At 50.9% G+C, this 24,053-nt stretch overlaps 1 protein-coding gene across 1 annotated transcript in view; it reads left to right on the top strand.

The window, feature by feature from the left end:
• The window catches only part of SMG6 (SMG6 nonsense mediated mRNA decay factor), a 207,773-nt gene extending 183,810 nt beyond the window's left edge, over positions 1-23,963 (top strand). The window contains exons 14-19 of the mRNA XM_004684788.2: positions 2,161-2,337; positions 6,029-6,175; positions 15,387-15,540; positions 18,499-18,710; positions 18,985-19,066; positions 22,193-23,963. Coding sequence (XP_004684845.1) covers positions 2,161-2,337; positions 6,029-6,175; positions 15,387-15,540; positions 18,499-18,710; positions 18,985-19,066; positions 22,193-22,323 — 903 coding nt within the window. The 3' untranslated portion in view covers positions 22,324-23,963. The remainder of the gene's footprint in view (positions 1-2,160; positions 2,338-6,028; positions 6,176-15,386; positions 15,541-18,498; positions 18,711-18,984; positions 19,067-22,192) is intronic.
• Positions 23,964-24,053: the final 90 nt, after the last annotated feature.

A 24,053-nucleotide genomic window follows, 5' to 3' on the forward strand; every position in this document is an offset into this window, starting at 1 on the left:
TCCATTCAGTGGCAGCAACCTCACAGAAAAGGAAAGTCCTGGACCCATTACATAATTCTCCATAGTGTAAGCAGTAGCTGGGGCATAAGGTCAGAGGTCATAGTGGGGTCAGGTGGCTGACACACACTGTAACGACAAGGTGGTTAAAATTAGACCACAGAGAGGAAACTGGCAGTCTTGTGGAAATGCAGAAGTTTCCTCTGCAAGTGAGAGGCTGGGGATGCAGGGAGGCCACTGTGCGTGCTGCCTGCCAGGCTATTACTCATTTCAGCTCTGTTTAATGCCTTTTAGCCCCTGCTTCTGTATTTCTAACCTTCCTCATCACATGTTTGAATACACGCGATAGAACTCATGGTTACCTGCTTTGGTTCAGGGGGAGCCTCCTTCCTCCTTCAAAGAGGGTGGTAAACCCAGGACCAGGCACCCCAAGCTCAAGACAGCTGTTCTTTCCTATGTCTTTCCTGAGTATCTGAGCCCCTTTTAGGTCAGCCTCTCAGGTGGAGGTGGTCGTGATACTTAGCCACTCCCATTCAGGAGAATAACAGTTTGGCCGGAAGCGGCAGAGGATGGAGTCATGGAGCACACATCTGCCTGGTATGTGCTGCGCTTACCCTGGCCAGCCAGCAGACAGAGAGGTGCTCCTATCCATAGTGCCCTAGAGGACACGGGTCATGCCTGACTCATCTACTCCCTGTGGTGCCTGTACTGGCACTCCTCCAGTAAGGAGGAGAGGACCCCAAGGGCTGAAGATGAAGAGAGGGTGCAAGTGGAGCAGAAGGGTTTGCAAATGAGGGGGGGGTGTTGTCCCACAGGAGAAGGGTCCCTATCCACAGAGTTACCCAACGACCTCTGTCTGTAAGTCCTTCCTGTGAGCCTGTGTGTGCCCCGCTTACCCTTAACACCACTTACCAGTGAATCATGAAGGTATGAGATGTCTAGCCACCAGTTGGGTTTTGTCCAGGTGAGGAAAATAACATACTCACTGATAAAGGACCAGGCACACAGTCAGAGATGTTCACCAAGTTAATACTCTACTGCATGCAGTCTTTTTCACCTTTTAGAGTGGAGAAGTATTAAAGAGGGCAGGGACGCTCAGTATGAACTGGAGTCCATGATGATGAAGGGGCCGCCACCTGTGGCACATCTGGCTGGTAAAGTGTGTTTCCCTGTGTAGAATGCCTTCACCAGCTCCTGGGCTCCTCGTAAGCAGGGACCCCTTGGTGAGTGCATGCTGCCAGTAAGGGAGGAGAGGACCCCAAGGACTGAAGATGGAGAGAGGGTGCAAGCAAAACAGATGGGTTTGCAAGTGAGGGCATGTGTGTGTGGTCTCACAGGGAAGGACCCCAGACAGAGTGACTATGGAAATTTCATCTGAAACACTTACAAATTTGACAATTGCTCAAGATACTGAATTTCATTTCAGCTAAATCAGCCCCAGCTTCTCTGACAGCATTGACTTATGTGCTGATGTGACCACATGGGAGCAGGGTAGCGTGAACCCCTGGAGGAGCAGAACTTTGGTGAAACACCCCCCACCTGCTTTGCCTGTCTCCCTTCTCCTGACAACAATTTCCTGCCTGACCCCAGTCTTTTGAGCATGGGAAGCTCTTAGGTGGGGCAGGAACCTGTCAGGGGAAGCCCAAAATGATCTGACTGAAATGAAACAGCCAAGAAAGCCCTCATCATTCATTTTGCACTCAGGCTGAAGTTTTCCTTTGGGAGTCTGGAGAGGAGAGAGCTGGGAGGAGAACGGAGGGTGGTAGTGAGGGGTACCAGAAGGCTATGCTGCAAACACCAGTTTTATACTTCACCCTTCCTTCTACCAGTTAGATACCAAACGTAGAAGAATATATTCTTTTTTATAATAGGACTTTAATAAGAGAAAGACAAAAACCCACAGATCACTATCACTGGTTCTAGAGTCATCTGTTGCTCCAGAGATGACCTAAGGAAAGGCACTGGTGACTTTTCTTCCTTCAGAGATGTTAGTTCTCAGTGACCCCTTGGCCCTCCTCACTGGCACACACACTCCTGCTCACTCAGCCTGCCTCCCTTACCCAGTACCCAGGACACATTGCTCATTTGCCTCTGTCAGTAGACTCTCGTGTTCATCTTCCCTTGCATAAATGCTGTTTTTCTTCTCTCCCTCTTGCCCTGTAGGTTATTGCAGCAGACTGCAAAAGGGTCACGGTGCTGAAGTATTTTCTGGAAGCCCTTTGTGGACAAGAAGAGCCTCTGCTGGCATTCAAGGGTGGAAAATATGTGTCAGTGGCACCCGTCCCAGACACCATGGGAAAGGAAATGGGAAGCCAAGAGGGAAAACAACTGGAAGATGAGGTACTATGCGGGAAGAGCCCGCTGTGGTAGAGGGAAGGCTCCCTTCCCCCCTTCCAGCCCTGCTCTGCCTGAGGCTTCAGCTTCTACCCCTGGTTATTTATAACCGCTTAGAACAGTGTCGATGTTAACGTGACCAGCCAACTTCTCAAGAGTGCACTCTGCCGGTGCCCTTCCTGCCAGTCCCACCCCAGTGCTTCCATCTTTGCTACGAGTTCCAGATGCTTCTTTTTAATGTTGCACTGGAGGAGAAGGGAGGGAAAGAAAGAGTTTAATAATGTGCAGCTCTGGAGGCTTAGGAAAGGGAGTGGAGGGGGGGTGTTAGGGTTCAGGCTGAGGATCAAGTTTATAGATGTGTGGAGCTCAGTGCAGCACAGGCCTGAACTCCAGCCTCCAGCACACGTACAGGAAGAGCTGACATTGCTGGCCCCATGTGGAAAATCACCCCCTCCCCCAGCTTACCCTCCCTCCTTTGCTCCCTCCCTCCTTCTCTCCCTCCTGCACATCCTGATGTGATTAAGGAATTCTCTTGTTTGTTTGCCCTTGGTTGTTCCTGTAGCCCTTGCTTCACTCCAGATCATGTGCGCGTGCGTGCACACACACAGCTGTACGCCCACTCCTCCGATACCCCACTAACAGTTGCCCTGTCATGCGTGTGTGTGTCTTCCTGAGAGTGATTGTTGAAGTGGGTCTGTATGTGCTGGATTTGTGTGTCAGTTTAAGTTGAACTCCGCTGCCAGCTTCCCTGCTGTCTGTGAGTTCTAAGTAAATGTGAGTGCTTGACTGTGTCGGCACATACATGCATTTAACATCACTGCCAGCTGCCTGCTGTGTGTCTGGGTGTGGGTAACTCTGTCTGGGTGTGTATGCACACACAGTTCACTTTTGCCTGAAGATTGACTCTTTCCTTCTTTTTATCTCAGTGTTAAAGATAGAGGGACCTTCAGTGGGAAGGAACATGGGACTTAGGGAAGGGACGGAAGTGATTCTAGCCAGAGGCCAGGTCACCCATAGGCCAACATAGTCATTTGGCCCACAGAGGTCTCAAGTGCCTGCTGGAGCAGGGTGGGGCGCGGAGGGATGAAATCAGCAACAGGCCGGGGAAGCCAGATGTCAGCTGGAAGCTGTCGTTTGTGATCTGAAGCAGTGATAGAGTGGCCACCTTTGGTTCAGAGTCTTCAGAGCAGTCTTGGAATGGCTGCAGTAGAATAACTGGAGAACCCCACCCACCCTGATGACACAAGGCTTAGCTTCCAGGACAGGGGTGGTTTCAGGGATAAAACTGAGCCTGCGATTCAGACTCTACCCATGAAACCTGGGCATGGAATAATGGAAAAGAATGAGCTGTCATTGTGGGAAGAGACAGTGGCGTCGCTAAAATCAGCAGGGTGTCAACCAAGCTGTGCCACTCCAGCCAAGGCACCACGTTAGGAAACACAGGTAGAGTGTGGCCGGTGTCTGTTCTTGCACCATTCATTAAGGATGATCAGGCAGTAGGAAGACAGTAGGAGATCAGCAAGGCTAGCTCTCCAGAGTTGCTCTAAGAGATGTCCTCTGGCCAGTGGAGTTTGTAGCACCAAGTCCAGTTAGGCGGATGAGATCCACAGAGAGGGGCACAATATAAACCAAGGGTAGGAGTTTTCTTCCACCCTTTCAAGGAACAGACCAGCCCTCAGCTTCCAGATCTTGGCTATGCCTCGTTCTCCCGCCTCCTAACGCTTACTGACCAGCAAAGGTTGTGACCACGCCGTGCTGCCCACTTCTTCCTTTTCCCACGAGCTTCTTGGGTTCCTTTAAGTGAGTGGCCCCTGGGAAACCCTACCTACCCTGGTCTGTGTAATTTCATAACCCCACACTTCCCTGTTTGCTGTGAGAGCTTAGTGAACCTCAGACAAGCCTCACTGACCCCCTTTTGACCTCAGTCAAGCTCACTCCAAGCCCCATGATAACCCTGTATATCCCTGATCTGAGCAGGCAAAGGCTGTGTTTCCCCCATGGGCCAGTCAGGAATCCTGCTCCACTCACCCTGGTCCAGGTTAACCCCACGAACAAAGAAGGAAATGTGTAGAGAAAGAGTCTTCCTCCTTCCCATGGCCTGGGCCTCTCTGGAAGTGAGCCTTTGTGACACTGTAGCCTTTGGGTTGTCTGATGCCTGGTGACTGTGGACAGAACACTAGACCCCTAAGACATCTTAGGGTAGTAGCAGTTCTGCCCCATCCTGAGAGCTCATTTCTCCCCACACTGCAAGGCTGAGTCACTTAGGCTGATTAGGAGAGGAAAGGGGAGATGTTTCTTCAGGCATCATTCTTCTTGAACAGAACAGAGTCCAGTTCCTTGGGGATGCTACCAAAATAGCTGTCTTCCCAGCCCTAGACTGGCTCCCAAGGCAAGCATCAGCTACCTACCCACACTTGACCAGCCATTTTCAGCCAAGAGACTCTATTGGAATATCACTTTAAGATGGAGGAAAGCGCAGCCTGTACTGAACAGGTCCCTGGCAAGCCCATGGGAGGCCTGACAAAGCTGAGCCACTATGGACCGGGGCTGGGCTCGTTATCGAGATTCGGGACCCAACCCCGTGCTGCCTGCCCTTAGTTCTGGTAAGAGCACACACTTGGGAGTCAGATGCCTGCGGTTGAACCTGCCACTAGCTCTGTGAACTTGAGCACATTATTTAGCGCTCTGAACTCAGTTTGTTCATGTATGAAATAGTGATAATAGCACCTATTTCACAGGCTGTTGCATTAAATGAGTTAACAACGAAAAAAGTTAAACCAGTACCTGACCCATAATAAGCACTCAGTAAGTGCTTATTACTGTCATAATCATTGTCATTATTATCATCTGGTTAGAAACACAGGCATCTTCTACGAAATCATTCCTCATTACCCTTGCTAACCCTAGCGCTCAAGGAAGCTCTCTTGGGCAGCTGTATGTTCTCTACTGGCCAAGGCCAAAAGTGAGAGAGAGGAATGGAGGCTGGGACCACCCAGGGAGTGGGGGCTTCTGAAAGCTAAGGCTACATGCATGGAGGTGGCATCCCTGGAGAATGATCCACCAGCATGGCACTACACTTCTTAAGCTACCCAGCCATCTCTGAGGCTTCCCTTGCCCCAGGAGGGCAGCTGAGCAATGTCATGTGAATTCCCGTGGTGGGGCCCAGCAGCCCTCACACCGCCAGGCTGTGGTCTTAAAAAGAAACCAGGGCAAGGTCTGCTGAGCTACAGCATCTGCTCCCTAAAGCCATCTGGGGCAAAGAAGCTTCCCCGCCTAACTCCCAGCTGTTGGCCAGAGTTGATTCCTATCAGATCATTAGCATGAATTGCATTTAAATTGAGTAGTTTAACTTTTCTCTGTTGTTTTTCCCTTTGGTGATTTTAAAATGAAAGTGGTCCCAAAGTTTGACTTTGTGAGTGTGTACAAAGAAGAATGTATGTGTGGGAATGTGAGTGACACTTTAAGAGGAAAGAGACCTAGAATGCAAAAGGGAGCAGTTGGAGGTGGAGGGCAGGAGTGACAGCTTCTCTCTACTGGTTACCTGAGTTGAGGGAAGCACCTTCCTAGGAGCTTTTTTGCAATGAGTGATCCATATAACTTGGAGCATGGGGGTTACTAGGAAGGACAGAAGAGTGGGTCTGTAAGTGCCACGGGCTCACAGTGTCTTCCTTCCTCTGGTCTGCTCTGCTACTCAAAGGAGGAAGATGTAGTGGTTGAAGACTTCGAAGAAGATTCAGAAGCTGAAGGCAGCGGGGGTGAGGATGACATCCGAGAACTTCGAGCCAAAAAGCTGGCTCTGGCCAGGAAGATAGCTGAGCAGCAGCGTCGCCAAGAAAAGATCCAGGTGGGTCCTGGCTGGGGAAGGTGGTTTTTTCCATCAGGGCAGTGACTGTGTAGGGCATGAGAGGACGTGGGCAGGGAATAGGGATGAGCAGGATTTTCTCAAGAAGAATCTCACAATATCCTGTCTAGAATTACCCTGTTTTCTTTTTCAGACACTAAATTTGGTGCCTAGAATATTCCTCCTCCTGGGCTCCAAGACAAAGACAGGTTCTCAGAAAATCTGATAACTTCTCCCTTAGCAGTGATTTATGATTATACACCACACGTGCATGAGCTTTCACACAATTTCAGGTGTTTCAGAGTTCCCCTGAATCTTACTTCAACTCTACTGAAGAAACCATTAGTCTCTGTCGAGATCATCTGCTCTCACGGAGCAGACTTTCAAGGCCACAGTCTGCTTCCTGGTTCCCAGTGTGACGGCCGAGCTCCTCCCAGAGAGAGGCTGTAGTCTCCACACAGGGATCCCTCCAGCCTCAGCCCTGTGTGGACACATACCTTCACGTTCAGCGAGTGTTTCTCCTGGGTCTATCCTCAAATTAGAGGCTCACTAGCTCTAGACTGGGAAGAACTGGTCATGCTCTCCTCTTTCAAGATGATAAGCAGCATCAGGCCTCCTGAGGAATGTCTGCTCCAGCCCTCTCTTCACCCACCCTTGTCCTTTGGCATAATGTCCAGTGCATGTGTTCGGAGACCTGGTCAGTCTGGACTCTACCACTTAACTAACTTTTTAGCCAGACTGTTTAATCTTCACAAACCCTGTTTCCTTGCCTGTGAAATGGCAGTGATAACAGCACCTGTCTCTTAGAATTGCTGTGAGGCCTACAGGAGATCATTCATGGAAAGTGCTTAGCATAATGGGTACACACACCATGTGCAGAAATGGTCACTAGTGTTTTACATTAGTGTGACCACTCATCATAGAGCCCTGCTCTGGGACAGTGAGTGAATACCAGTTGGGATCCATAATTCTTTAGAAATATTCACACCCCCCTGCCAGTTGGGATCCAGTCTGTAACATGCCTATCAGCAGTGTCTGTCACGGCATGGCTGCCTCCTTAGCAGCCTCCTCCTGTGGTCTGTATGTAGCCTCAGTTACAAAGCAACTTCATTCTCAAGACTGCTTTTCTTTCTCAGCAGCAGTCCTCCTAGAATTTCTGTCTATACTCATTACCTTCATTTCTTGACATTCAACCCAGCAGCATGCAAAGCATCGTGTAGAAGTCACCGTCTCCCTGCCTTTGTCAAGTCTGTGCCTCCATTGTAGTTGGCTTCCCTCATCTGTCCTCTCTCTTATCATATCACTCTCCTAGGCCCCTTAGCACCTTTTTTTTTTTTTTTTTTTTTGGTCTCTTTCCTTTCTCTTATTTTTTGGTCTCAGCACTTAGAGTTGACACTGGGCAAGTATTTGCTCAGTGACTTAATAGACAGTAACAACCAGAGCCAGAGCATCATCTTAAATTCTTCATTGACTTTTGGAGACCCCTCATTTCATTTCTTCTCAAATCCTATATATTTACTTATTACCTTCTCTCTGTTCCTGCTGCCACCGCAGCTGTGCTAGCACAGGTGCTGCCTCAAATCGTAGCAGTCAGGGCCTCCACCCTGCACAACTCCAGGGGCTGCTGTTCCCCTGTAACCTGTGAATGGCGCCGCCCACGACTAGGCGCTACAGTCTGCGTGTTGGGCTCCACCAGGGCGTCGTACATGTTTTCATCATCCCCTTCTCAAAAGAGCCACTCCTAGTCAGACATCACCAGTGCCTTTGCTTGGTTGATAAAACAGCCTAATGCCTTATTGTATGTAAGGCTTTCTTATTTGTTCCCAGTCTGTTTTTCCAACCTCTTAACCCATCCCCCATGAGCTAAATGACATTGGGCAAATTATTTAAGTTCTCTAGGCCTGTTTCCTCATCTAGAAAATGAAAGTAGTAACAGCATGTACCTCAGAAAGACAGTGCATGTAAAGTGCCTGCCCAGACGCTCAGACCTTACCGCCTTCACAGCTCTCGCCTTCCCCTTCACTCTTTGCCCCCAGATATGCACTGTCCTTTTCCTCTCTTGGGGCCTTGTTCATGTTCTTCCTGCAACCAGAGTACCCTTTTTCTACTACACATTTTCTATTACCTGTTGAAATTCTATTCCTCCTTCAATTCTCAGATGAAACGCCATCTCTCCCGTGAAGCCTTCCCTGATTCCCCCCAGGAAGAATTCCTCTCTGTGCTCAGTATTCCTGTGGCATTGATTTATACCTCATTTGCAAAAGTTATGTCATGTCTCCGATTACAGTTATTTCTGGGCTTATTCTCCCCATACTGTGAACATCTTGGAATCAGGTACCTTGTCTTCAACTCACATTAGTAAGTGGTGGTCAGGGAACATAGGAATGAACAAAAAGTCCCATCCCAGAGCATACAGTGGAGTGGAAAGACCAGTGATTTGAAGTGTGAAGGTTGTTACAGAAAGGAAGTACAAGGTGCTGTGCGAGCACATGCCACAGAACACAGCCTTGTCTAGAACAAGTGTTGCACTCGCCCTCTCCAGCGACAAGCAGTACCTTGCAAATAGGAGGTCACGATCGAGACTTGACTTCCGGTTGCTGCCCCTACTCAGGGAAACCTGTTTTCAGCCTCCTTCAGAGGAGGCTGCTGTGGCCCAGGCGCCTAGGGCCCTGTTGGGACTTGAGTTGCTGTGGCCCCTTTAAGAACAGGCCCCACATGCACCACTGCTGGCGGCCCTGCCTCCTGTCAGCCTTCTTCCTCCAGCCTCACAGCCACAGGAGGATTTCTCAGCAGAGGAAAAATTCCCCCCTTCCCTACTCCCCCCTCCCTGCTTTAATGCCCGGGGCCCTTCACTTCCATAATTCTTCATTTTCCAGCCTTGAACGTAAGCCAGACACATCTGTCTGGCCATATGCGTGAACCCTGGAGTCTGTGCCGAGGTGGCTGTAAAACAGGGCCGGTGAAGGCCCTTCTGGGAGAGCACACACATGTGTGTGCCCTCGGGCCATTGGCTCCCTGCCCAGAACCACGGGGCTGCAGTGCTCCAAACCCATGTTAACCTTTTCTTATTTTTCCTCTTTTTGTTTAATTTAAGGGGGGAAAATCCCAAGGAAAAGGTATAAATTGTCCTGGGAGTGGGGGAGAGGCTCCTAGCTAGAGAGGCCATTATTGTTGGCAGGTACCTGGGTCACACTAATACAATAAGGAAGAGAGGAGCATCGAGTGAATTAAGATCGGAGAGATGGGCTATAAATTACACTATTCTGAACTCCATCAGTCTCCAGGGGTGTTAACCGAGAGGTGTAAGGCAAGTCCCCAGCTCCCAGCACTTTTTACAGATGCAGCAAAACAGGAACCACACATGTTTGGGGAAGGGGATATGAAGATGGGGTTGAAAAAAATCCTCCTGGCCCCCATGATGGCTATAAAGTCCAGCTGAGATCTAGAGCTGCAGACACGCCCCCCACTCCCCCACATCCACCTAGACCCCTGGGCCTAAGCTCATCTGTGGGGCTGGGGGAGGTGAGGCCCCCCCCTCCCTCTGCATACTGCCTGTCCCTCCCTGCTTCCGGCCTTGCATGCAGACTGGTGAATGGGGCCGAGTGGAGGTCAGAAAATGGGTGTGGGCTGCTTGCAGAGTCTGCAGCTTCATGCTAGGGGGCCAAGTCCACTCACCTGGGGCTTTGGGGCCCCCTATCCGACTGAGCCCAGGCTTTGCCTGTTGCTGTGTGCCTATTGATTGAGACAGCTATTCATATTGGGTTGGTTTTGCCCACCTTGCAGCTTGCTGCCTGGGTTCCTTTCATCCCCCAATGCCATTCTTGGGAAGTATCCAGAATCCTGAGCAGGGTACATGGTTTGTCTGGGAAATTGGTCAGAAGTGCTTCTTTCCCAACCAGTGAGCAAAGCAGTCACTGAAAATCCTCCTCCAGGGCTAGTATGAGGTGTGTCCTCTTGGCACCTCATACTAACCCTGGCCCTGTGAATCCCCCGCCTCCACCAGACTTTACTGTGATTTGTGCTGCTGTCGGGTGGGGTCAGGTTTCCTGAGCAGTTGCAAACATCCCACCTGAAACATAACAGGCTCTTCCTCTGGCCACAGCTATTGTTTCCTCGGCATTATGGCCACAGTCTTGCTCTGTAGCCAGCAATGACATGTGTTCTGAAAATAGCTACACTCCCCTGTCCCCTTCCCGCCCACCCACCCTCCTGAAGATGCAGTCACTCCTTTGTGGTGGCCCCAGGAGTTTCACTCTAAATATAGCTACAGCCCATTCACACTGCCACCCAGCTGGGGGGGGAGGGGGGTGTCGCTGTGGAACAATGGGGCATGCACAGATCCCCCCACACCTGTATGGAAGCTAGCGGAAGGCAGACACTCAGCCTTGGCTCCTAGCTGTCGGAGGCAGGGTGGGAGCCAGCACACTACCAGGTCAGGGGCACGTTCACGCCTGGGCAGGAAAGCACATCAGCATGTGGAACTGGGCAAACGCCCTCCCTGCTCAAGCCAGTTCCAGAGCTGGTTCCAGATTCTCTACAGACTGTGGTGCCGGGCCTCCAGTTTGCTCCAGCTGCTGTCACCTCCCCGGCTCCTGCAGCATCCTGTCCTCCTGCACAAAGGTCAGGTTGTTGGCTGGAACACACCTCAGGCTGTTGATTGGAGCAAGCTCAGGGGTATCCTGCTTCACCCTACCACCCTCTCCATCTGGAGAGGACACACTTCTTGGGCTTTCTCAAAATTAGAAGGTAAAATTTAGATTACTTTGCAAGTGCCATTCAATTCTGAGATTGTGTGATTTAACTCACTGACCTCTTAGGAGGAATTAAACTGTGTAGTAGGTATGGTCAAAGACAAGAAGGCAGTACCGCTTGGACTTAACTCAGTTTGAATACAAAATCAGTTCTCATCCAGTAACTTTTTAAAAAAGAAAGCAAGTATTTTAAACTCTGGACATGCAGACTTTGGACATGCAGAGAAGGGATCCTAAGTAGAAACTGCCATGAATAACCTGGCCCCAAAGTATTAACCACACTGCTCCCAAGAAAGCTGGCAGCCCCTACCTGCAGAATACCTGCCTCACCCCTCCCCACCTCTAGTTCTGCTCCCTAGCAAGGAAAAAAAAGAAACTGACATCAAGTTAGTAATGTGTATTATCAGGCTCTTAGGTACTTTCACATACAAGGTGAACGTAGAAATTTGCTGTGTCACAAAGCTTCTCACTTCAGATAAGGACACTGCTCTGGCCAGACAGACCCAGGGCTAGGTGATCCCATCACTCTACAAAGGGAAGGAAGCAGCCATAATTCCCTGAGGAACCCTAAGCAGCAGGAACAGTTAAGATGACCTTTTCTTCATCTTACTGCTTCATGATACACGTTCTTCAAGTTCCACAACTCTCATGTGAGCCATGCATTACCTTTACTTGTAATTTTCAAGTGGGTCAGCATCCCCTCATCATCCCTGCTATCCAAAAGAAGGAACTTAACCTATAGAAGACCCCTTCCTGGGGACCCAAACCTGTTAGCCTCCTCATCAGATGTTATTGTGTATTATCTCTTTCCCAGTTCCGCACTAGCTTGCTCAAGGATGTGCATCAGAGAAAACTGGTTACGTAGCGTTTTCCCAAAACAGTTCTTTTTCTCTCCCACACTTGGACAGTTTGGCCCTTACTGCCGCTGGTCTCGATCAGAGTGTCACTGCTGATTACCCAAGGAGCACTGTGGCACAGCCATAGCTGTAGTGAGAAGGGCCCTATGGAACTCTCCTTCCGGGTCTGCACACTTGACTCCAGGCTAGGGCCAGTCTGTCTGAATCACAGCATTCCATGTGCGCCCCCCTCACCCCCACCAGAGGCTTCTGCAGCTTTTTACTCATACAAACAAAAATAAATCTCACTACCGGCCTCTGAACTCCACAGCAGCATGCTTCCCCCTTCTCCCCAAGCGTCCCATGGCTGTGAGTGGGGACTTGGCACTCTCCCCACCGACATCACTTTTTCACTCCCTGCGCATCCTGTGTCCTTCTCTCACCGTGCGACCCAGAGATCGGAATGGGACGTGACGGCCGGCACAGGCGCCGTGCACAGCTGCCAGGAATCTGACGGGTAAAATCTGGAAAAGTTGGGAGGGCAAATGCTAAACACACACACTAGCGCACACACTAGCGCACACACACCACCACTCAGAGAGAGCTGGGAACATAGGCATCCACAGAAGAGGGCCTGCAGACTCCCAACCCAGCCTTAGTCTGCCAGTCTGAAGGGGAGGAGACTGGATCAGGCTCATGACCCAGGCATGACCCCCTTGGAAGCCCACTGGTACCTCAGGAGCAGAAGGGGCAGCTTCATTTACCCCCTGAAGACTTCGTAAGGGCATGTGGGGAACAGGAAGCAGTTGTGTGGTGACTCACTGGGCAGAGCCAGGTTAAGGGAAGTTGTCTGCAGGCGTCCCTGGGACCGGATGATGGCAGCACAGCTCTGACCAGCCTCTCACACAACTTGACCCCACCCCAACCCCAGGGAACCAACAAGGCTACCACCTCCCCAAGAGACTGTGGCCTCTGTTCACCTTTCTGGCCCTGAGCCAGAGCTCAAAGAAATCAGACAGTTAGAGCTTCCCTGGACTCTGTTTCTAGAGTTTTCCTCCATCCCGTCCTCACAGCACACAAGTAAACCAGTTAACCCCAGGCCTGTCTTGATCACTTAGCTTGAAGACCCTCCTACCACTGCAGGCTCTAAAGCTAGTCTGATGCAAGTGTGGGAGCTCATTCACAAGAGGTAAAAAGTGGCAGCCAGTTCCACTTCCTTAGAGTCAAACTAGAGCTGAAGTGTCATTATTGAGATAGGGAAACCAAGATGTGGGAGTCTTTGTAGGGTGGTGGCAGGCTTGCAGTGTTCTTAGGACCCTTAGCCCCTGTCAGTGTAGGTGCTGGTGACCTCAGACCTTCCTCGGCCAGTGTCAGTGCTTACTCTGCTCCTTACCCAGAAAGACAGATTTGAGAGCCCTGTGGTTATCAGAAAAGACATTCCTGACAGTGGAAAATTGACTAGAGAACATCAAAAGCCAAGGAAATGGGGAACAAGAATGCCTCTGTGTGGGACAAGACTTAGTCTCTGTGTGGGACAAGACTTAGCCTAAGCAGACTGTGTCCTGGCCTTATGGAAATACCAAACCGTTGCATAATTTATATATAAATGCAATACAGAGATATATGAAATGTGATGTGTGCATAGTGTATATGTATGTCAACTGCCCTTCAACTTAAAAAGTTGTTTCAATGTCCTCGTGAAGCTGGTGAATGTGTACCCTCTCGTTGGCAGCTCTGTGGTATAGGACAGTGACCCAAGTCTCCTGGGAAAGTGGCCAGCAGCAGTGGGACTTTCCCCTAAGTGAGGTGAGACCAGTATGGAGACGTTAGGTGACTGGGCCTCACAGCCAGATTCTCAGGCCTGCCAGTGTCCTATGGTCTGTGCCTTCCACCAGCTGTGGTGGCAGTGGCAGCAACAACTTACTCATAGGGAAAGGTCCCCGACAGGTCACAGAGCACCACCCCCAGTATTGGAAGGCATGCCCTTTCAGTTTTACTGTCATTGCCAGTGAAACCAGAGCATCCTTCCTACTAACTGTTGGTGGCCAGGACTCAGTGCTGTGGCCCCAGATCAGTTGGCACGCACATCTACTCCCCCGCCCTGTGTTTCTGTGTCTCTGCAAGTTGGCGTGCAGCAGAAAGCCATGAAGACGGTGTGACAAGCCTGGGACCAGCTCACCTGGCCCCTGGTAGGTTTGTGTTACCACCCTCAGCTCCATATGCAAAGAGCTGCTGTCTGGACAGATGCTGTAAATCAGTTTTCTTCCTGGCCATGGTCCCCTGAAGAGGACGCAGTACAAAGGTGACCATGTTTTTTAGTGACAGACTTACCCAGACCTATGTGCAGGAGGCTCCGTGAGAATTAAGAAAATTGGGCCTTTCACAGATGTGCCTTGGGGCCTCCCTGAAAAGATGTGAGCATCCGTAAAACTAACAAGCACAAGCCATGTGTTTCCCAAGATGTGGTCCCCAGAAAACTGGAGCTCCCTGAGGGGGTGGTTTAGTAGTGTGAAGGAGACACTTTGACTGTTTAATATGGAAATTTAGCTTGTACTAGTAAGCATAGTACTAGGTTGTTAAATCCTTGATATCATGGAGAGAATTGCTTAAGAAAAGACTAAGCAAAGGAAAAGAAACTCAGCTTTAAGAAAAATGTCAGGTGAATAATGGCAAAAAATTAACCTCATAGCTTTGTGACAGGAGCACACATACAACACACAGACCAGCATTTGGGGAACACTGCTGGTGTAAGGGACGGCAGTATGGTGTTCGTGCATACATGTGAATCAGCCCTGATTCAGGACACTGTCTGGGCTCCTGCTGCTGCAGGAAATTTTGGTATTAGTTACCAGCATCAGTGTTGTGTACTCTTTGAGTTTAGTTTCATCTTTTTTTTAACTACAGTGAAGTAACCTGAAATGAATTGCTTGGAAAATAAATTTCTGTGTAGTATCTAAATTGAGACATGCCCTGCTATATGTTGCACAGTTATATAAAACCATTTTTTTAATTCATCTTTTTAATATTTATTTATTTATGCATGCAAGAGCTGTGGCACAGGCCAGAGGTGCAGGGGTAAAAGGGTTCACCAGAGACAGAGTGGGGAACAAAACAGACAGATGGACTGAAATACACTGCTGTGGGGAGCAGCGGAAGAGAGAGGAGAGGTCTGCCGCATCGTGTGGGTCAGCTCCCTGGGCAGGGATCAAACTGGTGCTGCAGCGGCTGCAGAGAGGCTTCAACGTGCTTTAACCGGGTGCACCACCAGGGAGGCCCACAAAACCATTTTCATACTCAAGAAACCTAACTCTCTCTTTCTCAGCCCAGAGTCTTCAGAAACCTGTTTTTGTTGCTGCTGCTGTTGTTAATACAATCTGGGTCATTTCCAGTCCTAGGTAGATTTTTAGTAAATCCCCATCCCCCAGGTCACTTGGTCTGTGTTGATTTTAACTGCAGTGGTTTGTCCAGCCCTTGGCCCTCTGCCTCAGGACTGACAGGAGCTGACTTGCCCTGGAGCGGGAGGAGATTCCTAGGGCAGAGTGCTGACCCACTGTGTAGTCAGGGCCCGGCTCACCGACCGCTTGCCTGCTCACTCCCTGGCTCACTCACCATTCTGCTTTCCCCTAGGCCGTCCTGGAGGACCAGAGTCAGATGAGGCAGATGGAGCTCGAGATCAGACCCCTGTTCCTTGTACCAGACACCAACGGCTTCATTGACCACCTGGCCAGTCTGGCACGGCTGCTGGAGAGCAGGAAGTACATCCTGGTGGTGCCCCTTATCGGTGAGTCAGGCCAGAGCAGCCACGCATGTGCACAGAACCCCTTCTACACCCCATGACCCAAGGGTCAGGCAGGCAGAGCCTTGCTGCGTGTGTAAGACAGGATTTGCAGGGAAGTAGGGAATGTGTGGGGCAAAGAAAATTGTTTAATAATCAAAGCAGTTCAAATTATTATGGCTGATCCGTGGCTTAAACTGCTTGAGCAAATGGACTCCTGTGTCCCAGCAACCAGAGGCTGCATGAGCCCAGCCCTTGTTTTTATCCTTATAAAGCTTGCAGTAAAACAGCAAAGCTGGTTCCCGTTATTGGTAAACACTCAGCCCTGGCAGATAACGGCAGTGTTGCTGGGTGGTCTGGCAGGGAGGCTGGGAGGATTTTGAAGTGGTTAGATGCCTTTGGTCTGATTGTCTTGTAGCTTTTCATGATCATTCTGTTGGTTGGAGGTAGCATTCTTCTGGCCAATGTCACCCTAAGGCCAGGCCGACGGAAACCCTCCAGAATAAGCCCTTGGCTCATGCCTGTGGATTCCTGACACTTGGGCCCTTACAACTGTCTGATCATTGGTACTGGTGCAGGGTCAGTATCTCAGGACCCACTGGCTTGCTTCTACCCTCAGACCAGAGAAGTCCAGCTGGCTGTCTCCAGGAACTGTCTAGGCACCCTTAGTTCTTGGAGCTCTGTTGTGATCATCCTCAGAATGGGCTTTGGGCTCTGGGCTCCTGACTTATACAGATGTTGTACTGATATAGTTGATGACTGTGTGGAGGGAGAGTGTTTAGGAGGTGATTGAGAAGCCCAGGCTTTTTAAATGTCCCTTCCTCAGCAGCCCCTTGGAGCACATTCAGGAGCCCAGTCCTCTGGACAAGCTGCCAGACTGGCAGTGTGCCTGCCAAGCCACCTCTGACATGCATGCCAAGATGTTCCATTGGGCCTTCCCTCCCAGTCCCTAGTGTCTTAGTGCCAGATGAGGGTGGAAACAAAGGGCAGGAAACATCCGCCCCTGCAGAGGCTATAGAACCCTGGGGGGTTGTGGGAAACACGTTAGCACCACCTGAGAATGTTGGCACTGAAGCAGCCCTCGTCCCGCCTCCACCCTCCCTGTCTTCCTTCCCCCTCCCCATGTGGCCTGGCCAGAACCTCTGAAACCCAGGCCCTTAGACCTAAGGGAAGATTTTCTGTTCTTCAAAAGTGGAGTAGCTTCTCTCCCCAAGGCAGAGCAGCAGGGCCATCAAGTTGTAGAGCTTCCCTTCTTCCCTCGCTGGGCTCAGAGGTGTGGTGGCTTTCAAGACAATGTGTTTCTATACTTCCCTACCTAGGAGATTTTAAGGGGAAAGAAAATAACTTGATGGAGGGTGCTGACATGTCAGGAGCCCCCTGAGATTTAGAAGGGGCCGACGCCTTCCCAGCTAGCAGGGCTCTTGGTTACCTGCACTTACTGTGCCCCCACTGTGTGCTTTCTTTGTTCCCGAGGGATCAGTGAAAGGCAGGGTTGCAGTCCTGAGCCTTGAGAACCTGATGGCTCAGTGGGAAAAGCCTAATTTGGAGGGAGCAAATATGTGAGAAAATCCAGAGGATACTTGCAGAATTTAATAGATGACCCCCCACATCCCAAGAGTGTCGGGAAATGACAACTGTTACTACAATCCAGGCCAGCCTCTTTGAATCCCCCTCAGCTGATCAGGGGCTATAATGGGGACTCCTGCTCGCTGGACTCCTGCCCTGTGGACAGAGCATGAAGGGTTAAGCCAGCAGCCTTCCCTGCTTATTTCTTGTGCTCTTTAACCTACTCCATGTTCCTTGGGCCTGACCCCAGCATCAAGAAGCCCCGCCTGGTGCAGAAGCACAAACAAGCTTCCCCTTTGAAGCCTGTTTAGTTTGGAAGCAGGAAAGCAGATTTGGGGATGAAATACCAGTTTTTCCTGTTTGATGTTCTCTTTGCTATACCACACACCCATCCACTGCTACTTCCCAACCTCAGCTATACATTCTGTGACCACCTCACCCTCAGGTTGCTGAAAATATTGGGGGAGAGAGAGAGAGAGAGAGAGAGAGTGTGTGTGTGTGTGTGTGTGTATCTCTGTCTGTCTGTGTGTGTGTTTTCCCACATGGACCCTTTCCAGAAAGTGTCTCTGAATACCCAGACAGTGAGTGCCAGGCTCACCATGGAACAGCATGCTCATGCCGACTCCTCGAGCCATGAATCATTGCACTGAGGAGAGGCCTCAGACCCCAAACTCTCCCGGAGCCCCCAAGGAGTGCATATTTCCCACTTGACCTCAGGCTTTTGGCTGTAATTTTGGAAAGAATCTTCACCAGAAAATGGAGCCATGTCCCAGACATAGGCAGGCAGGCAGATAGACAGACAGACAGACACACACACACACACACACACACACACACACACACACACACACACACACACACACACACACAAAGTATCAGAGGAAGTAGATGTGCCAGGGGCATGGTTTTGGGGAATACCAGGGCTATTGCAAATGAGGTTGTGACTACTGCTTCCTTCTTGGTGACCTCCCTGCTTTTTGTTGGAGAGGGGGGTATAGAGCTTTGCCCCTCATGGACTGCTGTGGTCAGGGGCTCAAATGGAAGGGGAAGAGTGCCTCTTTCCCTTTAGCTGCTACATACCCTTGTCTCTCCTGAGGGATTCTTTCAATTCGATCCTATAACTAAGGAATGCAATAGAGGGGCCAGGTTTCTTCCTCTGAGCACAGCAGCTTCAGAAAATCCCTGTAAGATTCTCCCAGGAGGAGAAAAGGGGAGAGAACACTGGAAAGGGTGGAAAGTCTGGGATACTACTTCCCCCCCCCCCAGCCCCCACCAAAGTTCCCTAATTTCTCTGGATAACTGTAGTGGGGCGGTGGGGCAAGATGGATTCTATGGAATGGGGAAAGGTGAAGGCAGACAAGGCTGAGGCTGATAGGCTGTGGGACTCTGTCTTATCAGTGATCAATGAGTTGGACGGCCTGGCTAAGGGGCAGGAGACAGACCACCGGGCTGGGGGCTATGCCCGTGTGGTGCAGGAAAAGGCCCGGAAGTCCATCGAATTCCTCGAGCGACGATTCGAGAGTCGGGACTCTTGCCTACGGGCCCTGACCAGCCGTGGCAATGAACTGGAATCCATCGCCTTCCGCAGTGAGGACATCACTGGCCAGCTGGTGAGAACTCCAACATAAAGGGAGCGCCCAAAGTCAGCCTCAGAACAGGGTCTCCAGGAGGGAGGCCCTAAGGGAGAGTCGGTCCACTATCCAGGCCCAGGAGTGATATGTCCCCTGCATCACTCTCTGGCTCAGCTGGACTGGGCTAAGCAGGTATGGGAGGGACTCTATGACCCCGCCCCCTGCAGCCTGCCCAGTGTCACAGTACTCCTGTTGTCTCCTCTGCATGGCGCCCCTCCTGCCCAGTGGCACTTCTCACACTGTCTTCCTCCAGGGTAACAACGACGACCTGATCCTCTCCTGCTGCCTCCACTACTGCAAAGACAAGGCTAAGGACTTCATGCCCACCAACAAAGGTACGACTTTGTCTCTGCTTCAGGAGCGTCTGTGCCCCTACCTTACTTCATCTAATAGCCTCAGTCTAAAGGGAAGCATCCCTCTACCAACTCTGGCCAGGGAACTGGCCAGACCTGCTACATGCCTGAGGCCAGACCAGCATCCTGCCCTGCTGGAGTCAAACCTCCTGTCACAGCGCCCCCATCCCCACCCCCAGGAAATGTCTGCTGTACCCTGGAGCAGCCAGGGTGCACCCAGCCCAAGAATCCTGGCTCTAGGCAGTGAGCTTTCCCACTGAACAGGCAGCCTTTTCCATCCTTGGGTCCTCAATAAGTTCTGACAGCAAGAGTTTTTTTATGATTCAACATAGTTTTTTCTAGCCATGGTCTCCTTTCAGCCTTCTGTAGCTCTGAGAAGGACAGGCCCATCTCCCTTTCTCAGCCATTTTCATCCTCGTCTTCATCCCTGAGTGATTACCCTGTGGAGGCTGGATGCAGGCAGCTCCCAGTGAGCGTGGGCCTTGTCCTCCTGCCTCTATATCTATGAGCTGTAACACTTGCAGGCTGAGCAGAGTTGGAGAGGCAGGTGAAAACTTGAGGACTGAGCTCTCAGCCCAGTGACCAGACCTTTTTGGTGAGCAGAATCCCGTCTCTGTTCTCACCGTAGGACTTTCTTCCAGTTGTTTGAGCCCCTCATCCTTAAACCAGAACTGTTGTCCTACACAATTCCTCAGAGTCAACAAGTCTCAGGTGCTTTCTGCAGCAGTGTGACATTTCTTTCGGAAGGAACTCCTAGTACCTCCTAGTTCACTGCCATCTGCAGAGCTAATAACTCACCATTTGATTTCAGTCTACACATACGACACATTTTCTCTGAGTCCTCGTCACCCATCTCTCTTCATGGCTCATTTTCCTAACCCTGGCTCCAGGCTGGTACAGTGATTGTCTTCTCTTAGTGCTGCTCTCACCTACTTTAATGTAGCCTGTCACTCTGAGCCAGATTACAGAGTGTGTTTCCTGAATGAACTAAGTTTCTATGCTATAGCAGCCATTTTTCCAAGGGGCCCTGCTGCAAGGCTTTCGTGCACACTCCAGAAGACCGTGGGCTCTGTTCCCATCCAGCTTCCTTAGAGGGGTGCCTTCTGAGAGAGAGGTAGACTGGATAGCAGAAGGCCTTGTTGGGAAATATCATACTTGGTTCAGATACTGCTGTGACTCCACCCAGCCTCAGAGCTGTTTCTCTCGTAGAAGAGACACATTTTGGCTTTGTCCCTACTATATCCCCACCCCCACCTTAACCCCAAACAGCCTACAGGAACCCATTTCGATTCTGAGGACCGCCCCTATCAGAATTACATCAGCAACGGCTGGTGTAATCAAACCCCATTTCTCAGTGTGAATTCTTAGCAGATTAACTTGTCAGATTCACAGAGAAACCGTCACCAAATGTTTATGTGTAAACGATGTTGAATTTTAAAATCATGTGGATTATGGCGGATGGGGCCTGACAAGATGACAGTCTCTGGTTTCTAACAAAGTGAAGTTACCAGTGTCAAACAGAGGATGTTTATTGTTAAAAATGTCTCAAAGTATTCACAGAAACCCCTGCAGACCCCTGCCAGCAATGTCGGGCTTTGGCTGGCTGACCTAAGTCCTGGGACTCTCCTGGTCTAAGTCTCAGGGCAGAAATGGTGGGGCTGCAGACAGAATCAGGTAACCAGCTGGGAGCCCCACAGAGCACCACCACCTCCAGCCCACTCCACATCCACACAGCCCAGAGGTGCCAGGCCCAGGCATTTGAACGGTTTCAAAGCATCCCCTCTGCCCATGGCTACCACCACCACAGCCTCTCAACTCCATCACCTCCTCCTTCCACCTCTCCCCTTCTCTCACAAGCCCATGAACTTCTCCCTCCCTTTACCCCCAAACTCCTCCAGAGACTGACAACCAGTTCTCAGCCTCCCTGCTCAGAGCTGGCATGCTTGAAACTGCTTCAGTTTGGTGTAGTCATTCGCGGTCCCCCAGCCCTGCAGATACCTCACTCAGTAAGCCCTCAGGACACTTCCTGTGCCTCGCTGTCTGCTAGGCCTCCTTCCGGAAACACCCACCCAGGACTGGAGCAGACCCTGCACCCCAGAAGCCTTACCAGGGAGGGTTTGGTCACTTGTGTGAGCGCATGGCCCTGATTTAAATTCTTCCCATACGCTAAAAGGTTAGGGGTTAGGGGTAGAAAGATGTAGGAGATAATCCTGCTTTAAAAAGTTATATAAAAAGAATGGAGACTTATCTATTTGTACCGACACAGCGAGATTTTTAAAAATACAGAAAATTTGGATAAAGTAAGTATGCTAGTATGATCATAATGTGGCAGGACTAATGTTTATATAAAAACTATATATACGTATAAACATGCAGAAAGACATCTGAAAGCCTATGTAGATCTCCCCCTGGGAGTAAGACAGACACAGGAAGGGGGAGGGCAGAAAGGAGGACCCTGACTACTTTGCTGTTCACTGTCCTGTACTGTTGGAGATTCCATAATGTACATGGGTTCCTTTTATTGCATAGAAGAGATCGCATGACCATATTCCCAGGGCTCTCTTGGCACAGTTCTGCCAGGGACCCTTACCCTCTACTCCTCGAGCCCCCTTCACATAGAACCCCTCTCCTCATGCTTGGAAGCTGTGGACATCTTCGTCTTTAGTTCTACTTCTTGGTACCTAAAGTGTTAACTTGCTGGCCTTGGAGGGAGAAGATGTGCAAAAGCAGAGTATTGTAAGTCTAGGGCCAACAGTGCAATCAGTAAGGATAGAAGTATGGAAAAGGGCTTCTCCTCCAGCTCGTAGTGCTGAGAGATGAGTCTGTGAAGGCTGGGGGGGTCTGGACGACTCTGGGAACTCAAAGCAGCACAGAGGTCTGCACTGGAAGTGGGTGGGGGTCCCAAGCATGAGGCCATCCCTGGCCCAGTATGACTCTTGTCTAAGCCATTAGGGAGGGGAGAGACACCTTGGCTGATTGTCGGTGTCAGGGGGGAAAAATCAAGAAATGATGGGATTCAACCCCAAAGATTCCCTTCCAGAGAGAGAAAGGGCAGCTGGTGCCTCTACTTCCTGCCCTCAGTGAAGTCCTGTTCTCTCACACCAACAGAGGAGCCGATACGGCTACTGCGGGAGGTGGTGCTGTTGACAGATGACCGCAACCTGCGTGTGAAGGCGCTGACAAGGAATGTGCCTGTGCGGGACATCCCGGCCTTCCTCACGTGGGCCCAGGTGGGCTGAGTGGGCCACGCTGGGGCCCACCCCCCATGGAACCGTTCCTGAGAGGCCACCAGGCGCCCAGTGTAGCACAGAAGATGCCCACGTGCCTGAGCCACCAATCCACCCAGACAATAAACCATCCTCTTCCAACCCACGCCGTGGCCGTGCTGTGGGGGAGCTGCCCCTCACAGAGCCCCTCCCAAGGGTTGGGCAGAAGCTGCTGGGACCCTCGTGGGCTGCCGAGATTGAGCTGGGAAGTGGCTGGCCGCAGCGACAGCAGGTGGGCCAGCCAGATAGGCCGCCCATGCTCTCAGCCTTCCTCCCTCCCCTGTCTAGTACCATTGCTGGGGGGAGGCCGCCTCAGCCACTTTCTCTGGTGGAGGTGAGGCAGAGGGTTTAGAGTTTCCATCAGATGCAGGTGAGGTCAAAGATCCCTTCACTCTTCTCAGTAGCCTTGTCCTGATGTGTCCAAGAAGCTTTATTCATGACATGAAAAAAGCCCAGGGTATGTCTCTCTCCCTGAGGCCTGGATTTCCCTATGGGCCCTTGCTGGGTTCTGGACACCATGTCCCTAACAGCAGACCTAGACCCTCCCCTCTTCTACCCCAAACACAACCATCCTGCCCTTCTTCTTCCCTATCAATCTGGGCTCATTGCCCTTTGCTACTTGTTTTGCCCTTGGATGGTCATGGGTCTAGAGGGAAAAGGCGTCTGGTCTCGGGCCCATACTTCCTGGGTGGCCTTTGCCTGCTCCCTCTCTCCTCACTGACCTTCCTTTTGTTCGTTTCCCCAAGAAATTTCCTCAGATTCTTCTCAGTTATGCCCTCTCCTCTCCTGGCCTATCTCGCTCCCTCCTGGGCCATCCCCCTCACCCTCTTGCCTACTCTAATCCTCTAACTGTCCTCGTCCTCTGTTTCCTCACTCAGTTCTTTGCCATGGGGGTTCTTACACTGAATCTTCCTCCTCTGGGGCCTGTGGCAGGAAGCTAATAAAACTGTTCCACTCCTGCCCTTCTTTCCCGACCCCTGTGGCCCTAGAAACTTCCAGGCTTGTGTAGCCCAGCCTGAAGGTAGGGTGGGCCAAAGCCTAGTCTGGAGTTTTCATCCGTCCTGTTTCTAGCTTTGCCTAGACTTTGACACAGGGACCCTTTAGCCTTTGAGTTTATGTTGCCTCTTTAACTGGCACCTGTGTTTAAAGCCAGGAATGTGTTCTTCAAACCCAGGGACAGGAGTGAGAGGGACTTAGAGAAAGAGAGGGTTTTGAGAAGGAGAAAGGAGTAGATTTTGATAACCGGTGGGGGAATCTCCTAGAGCCCCTCTGACTGTCCAGACTGTACCGCCCCTGCCCGGAGGATGGGAGGAAGTCTGTTACCTCCCCAAGAACCAAAATGATGCCAGAAGGAGGGGAGACTACAGGAGAGCCATGGGGTAAATGCCCCGCAGTTTGGGGTGTAAACCCCCCAGGGCCTCAGCAGACTGGGCTCTGGAGTAAAGGTTCCCCCAGCCTCTCTTCTGAGAGCCTCTTCCCTGGATGAAGGCTGATGAGTCGGTGGGAGGCTGTGGTGGGAGGGTGTGAAAGACCTGTCTCTCCTTTCTGTCCCATTTGCAGCACTGGTTTTGTTTCCTTAATAAATTTTTAGTTATGAAACGTACTTGACCTCTTGCTGATCTGTTTCTGGGACTGGGTAGGGAAGAAGGCCCAAGCCTCTGCACCTGTGTGAGGGTGCCAAGTTTCTGGCACCTACCGCCCTG

The sequence above is a fragment of the Condylura cristata genome, unplaced genomic scaffold (assembly GCF_000260355.1).
Source record: "Condylura cristata isolate star-nosed mole 26May11 unplaced genomic scaffold, ConCri1.0 scaffold00017, whole genome shotgun sequence".
Taxonomy (NCBI): domain Eukaryota; kingdom Metazoa; phylum Chordata; class Mammalia; order Eulipotyphla; family Talpidae; genus Condylura; species Condylura cristata.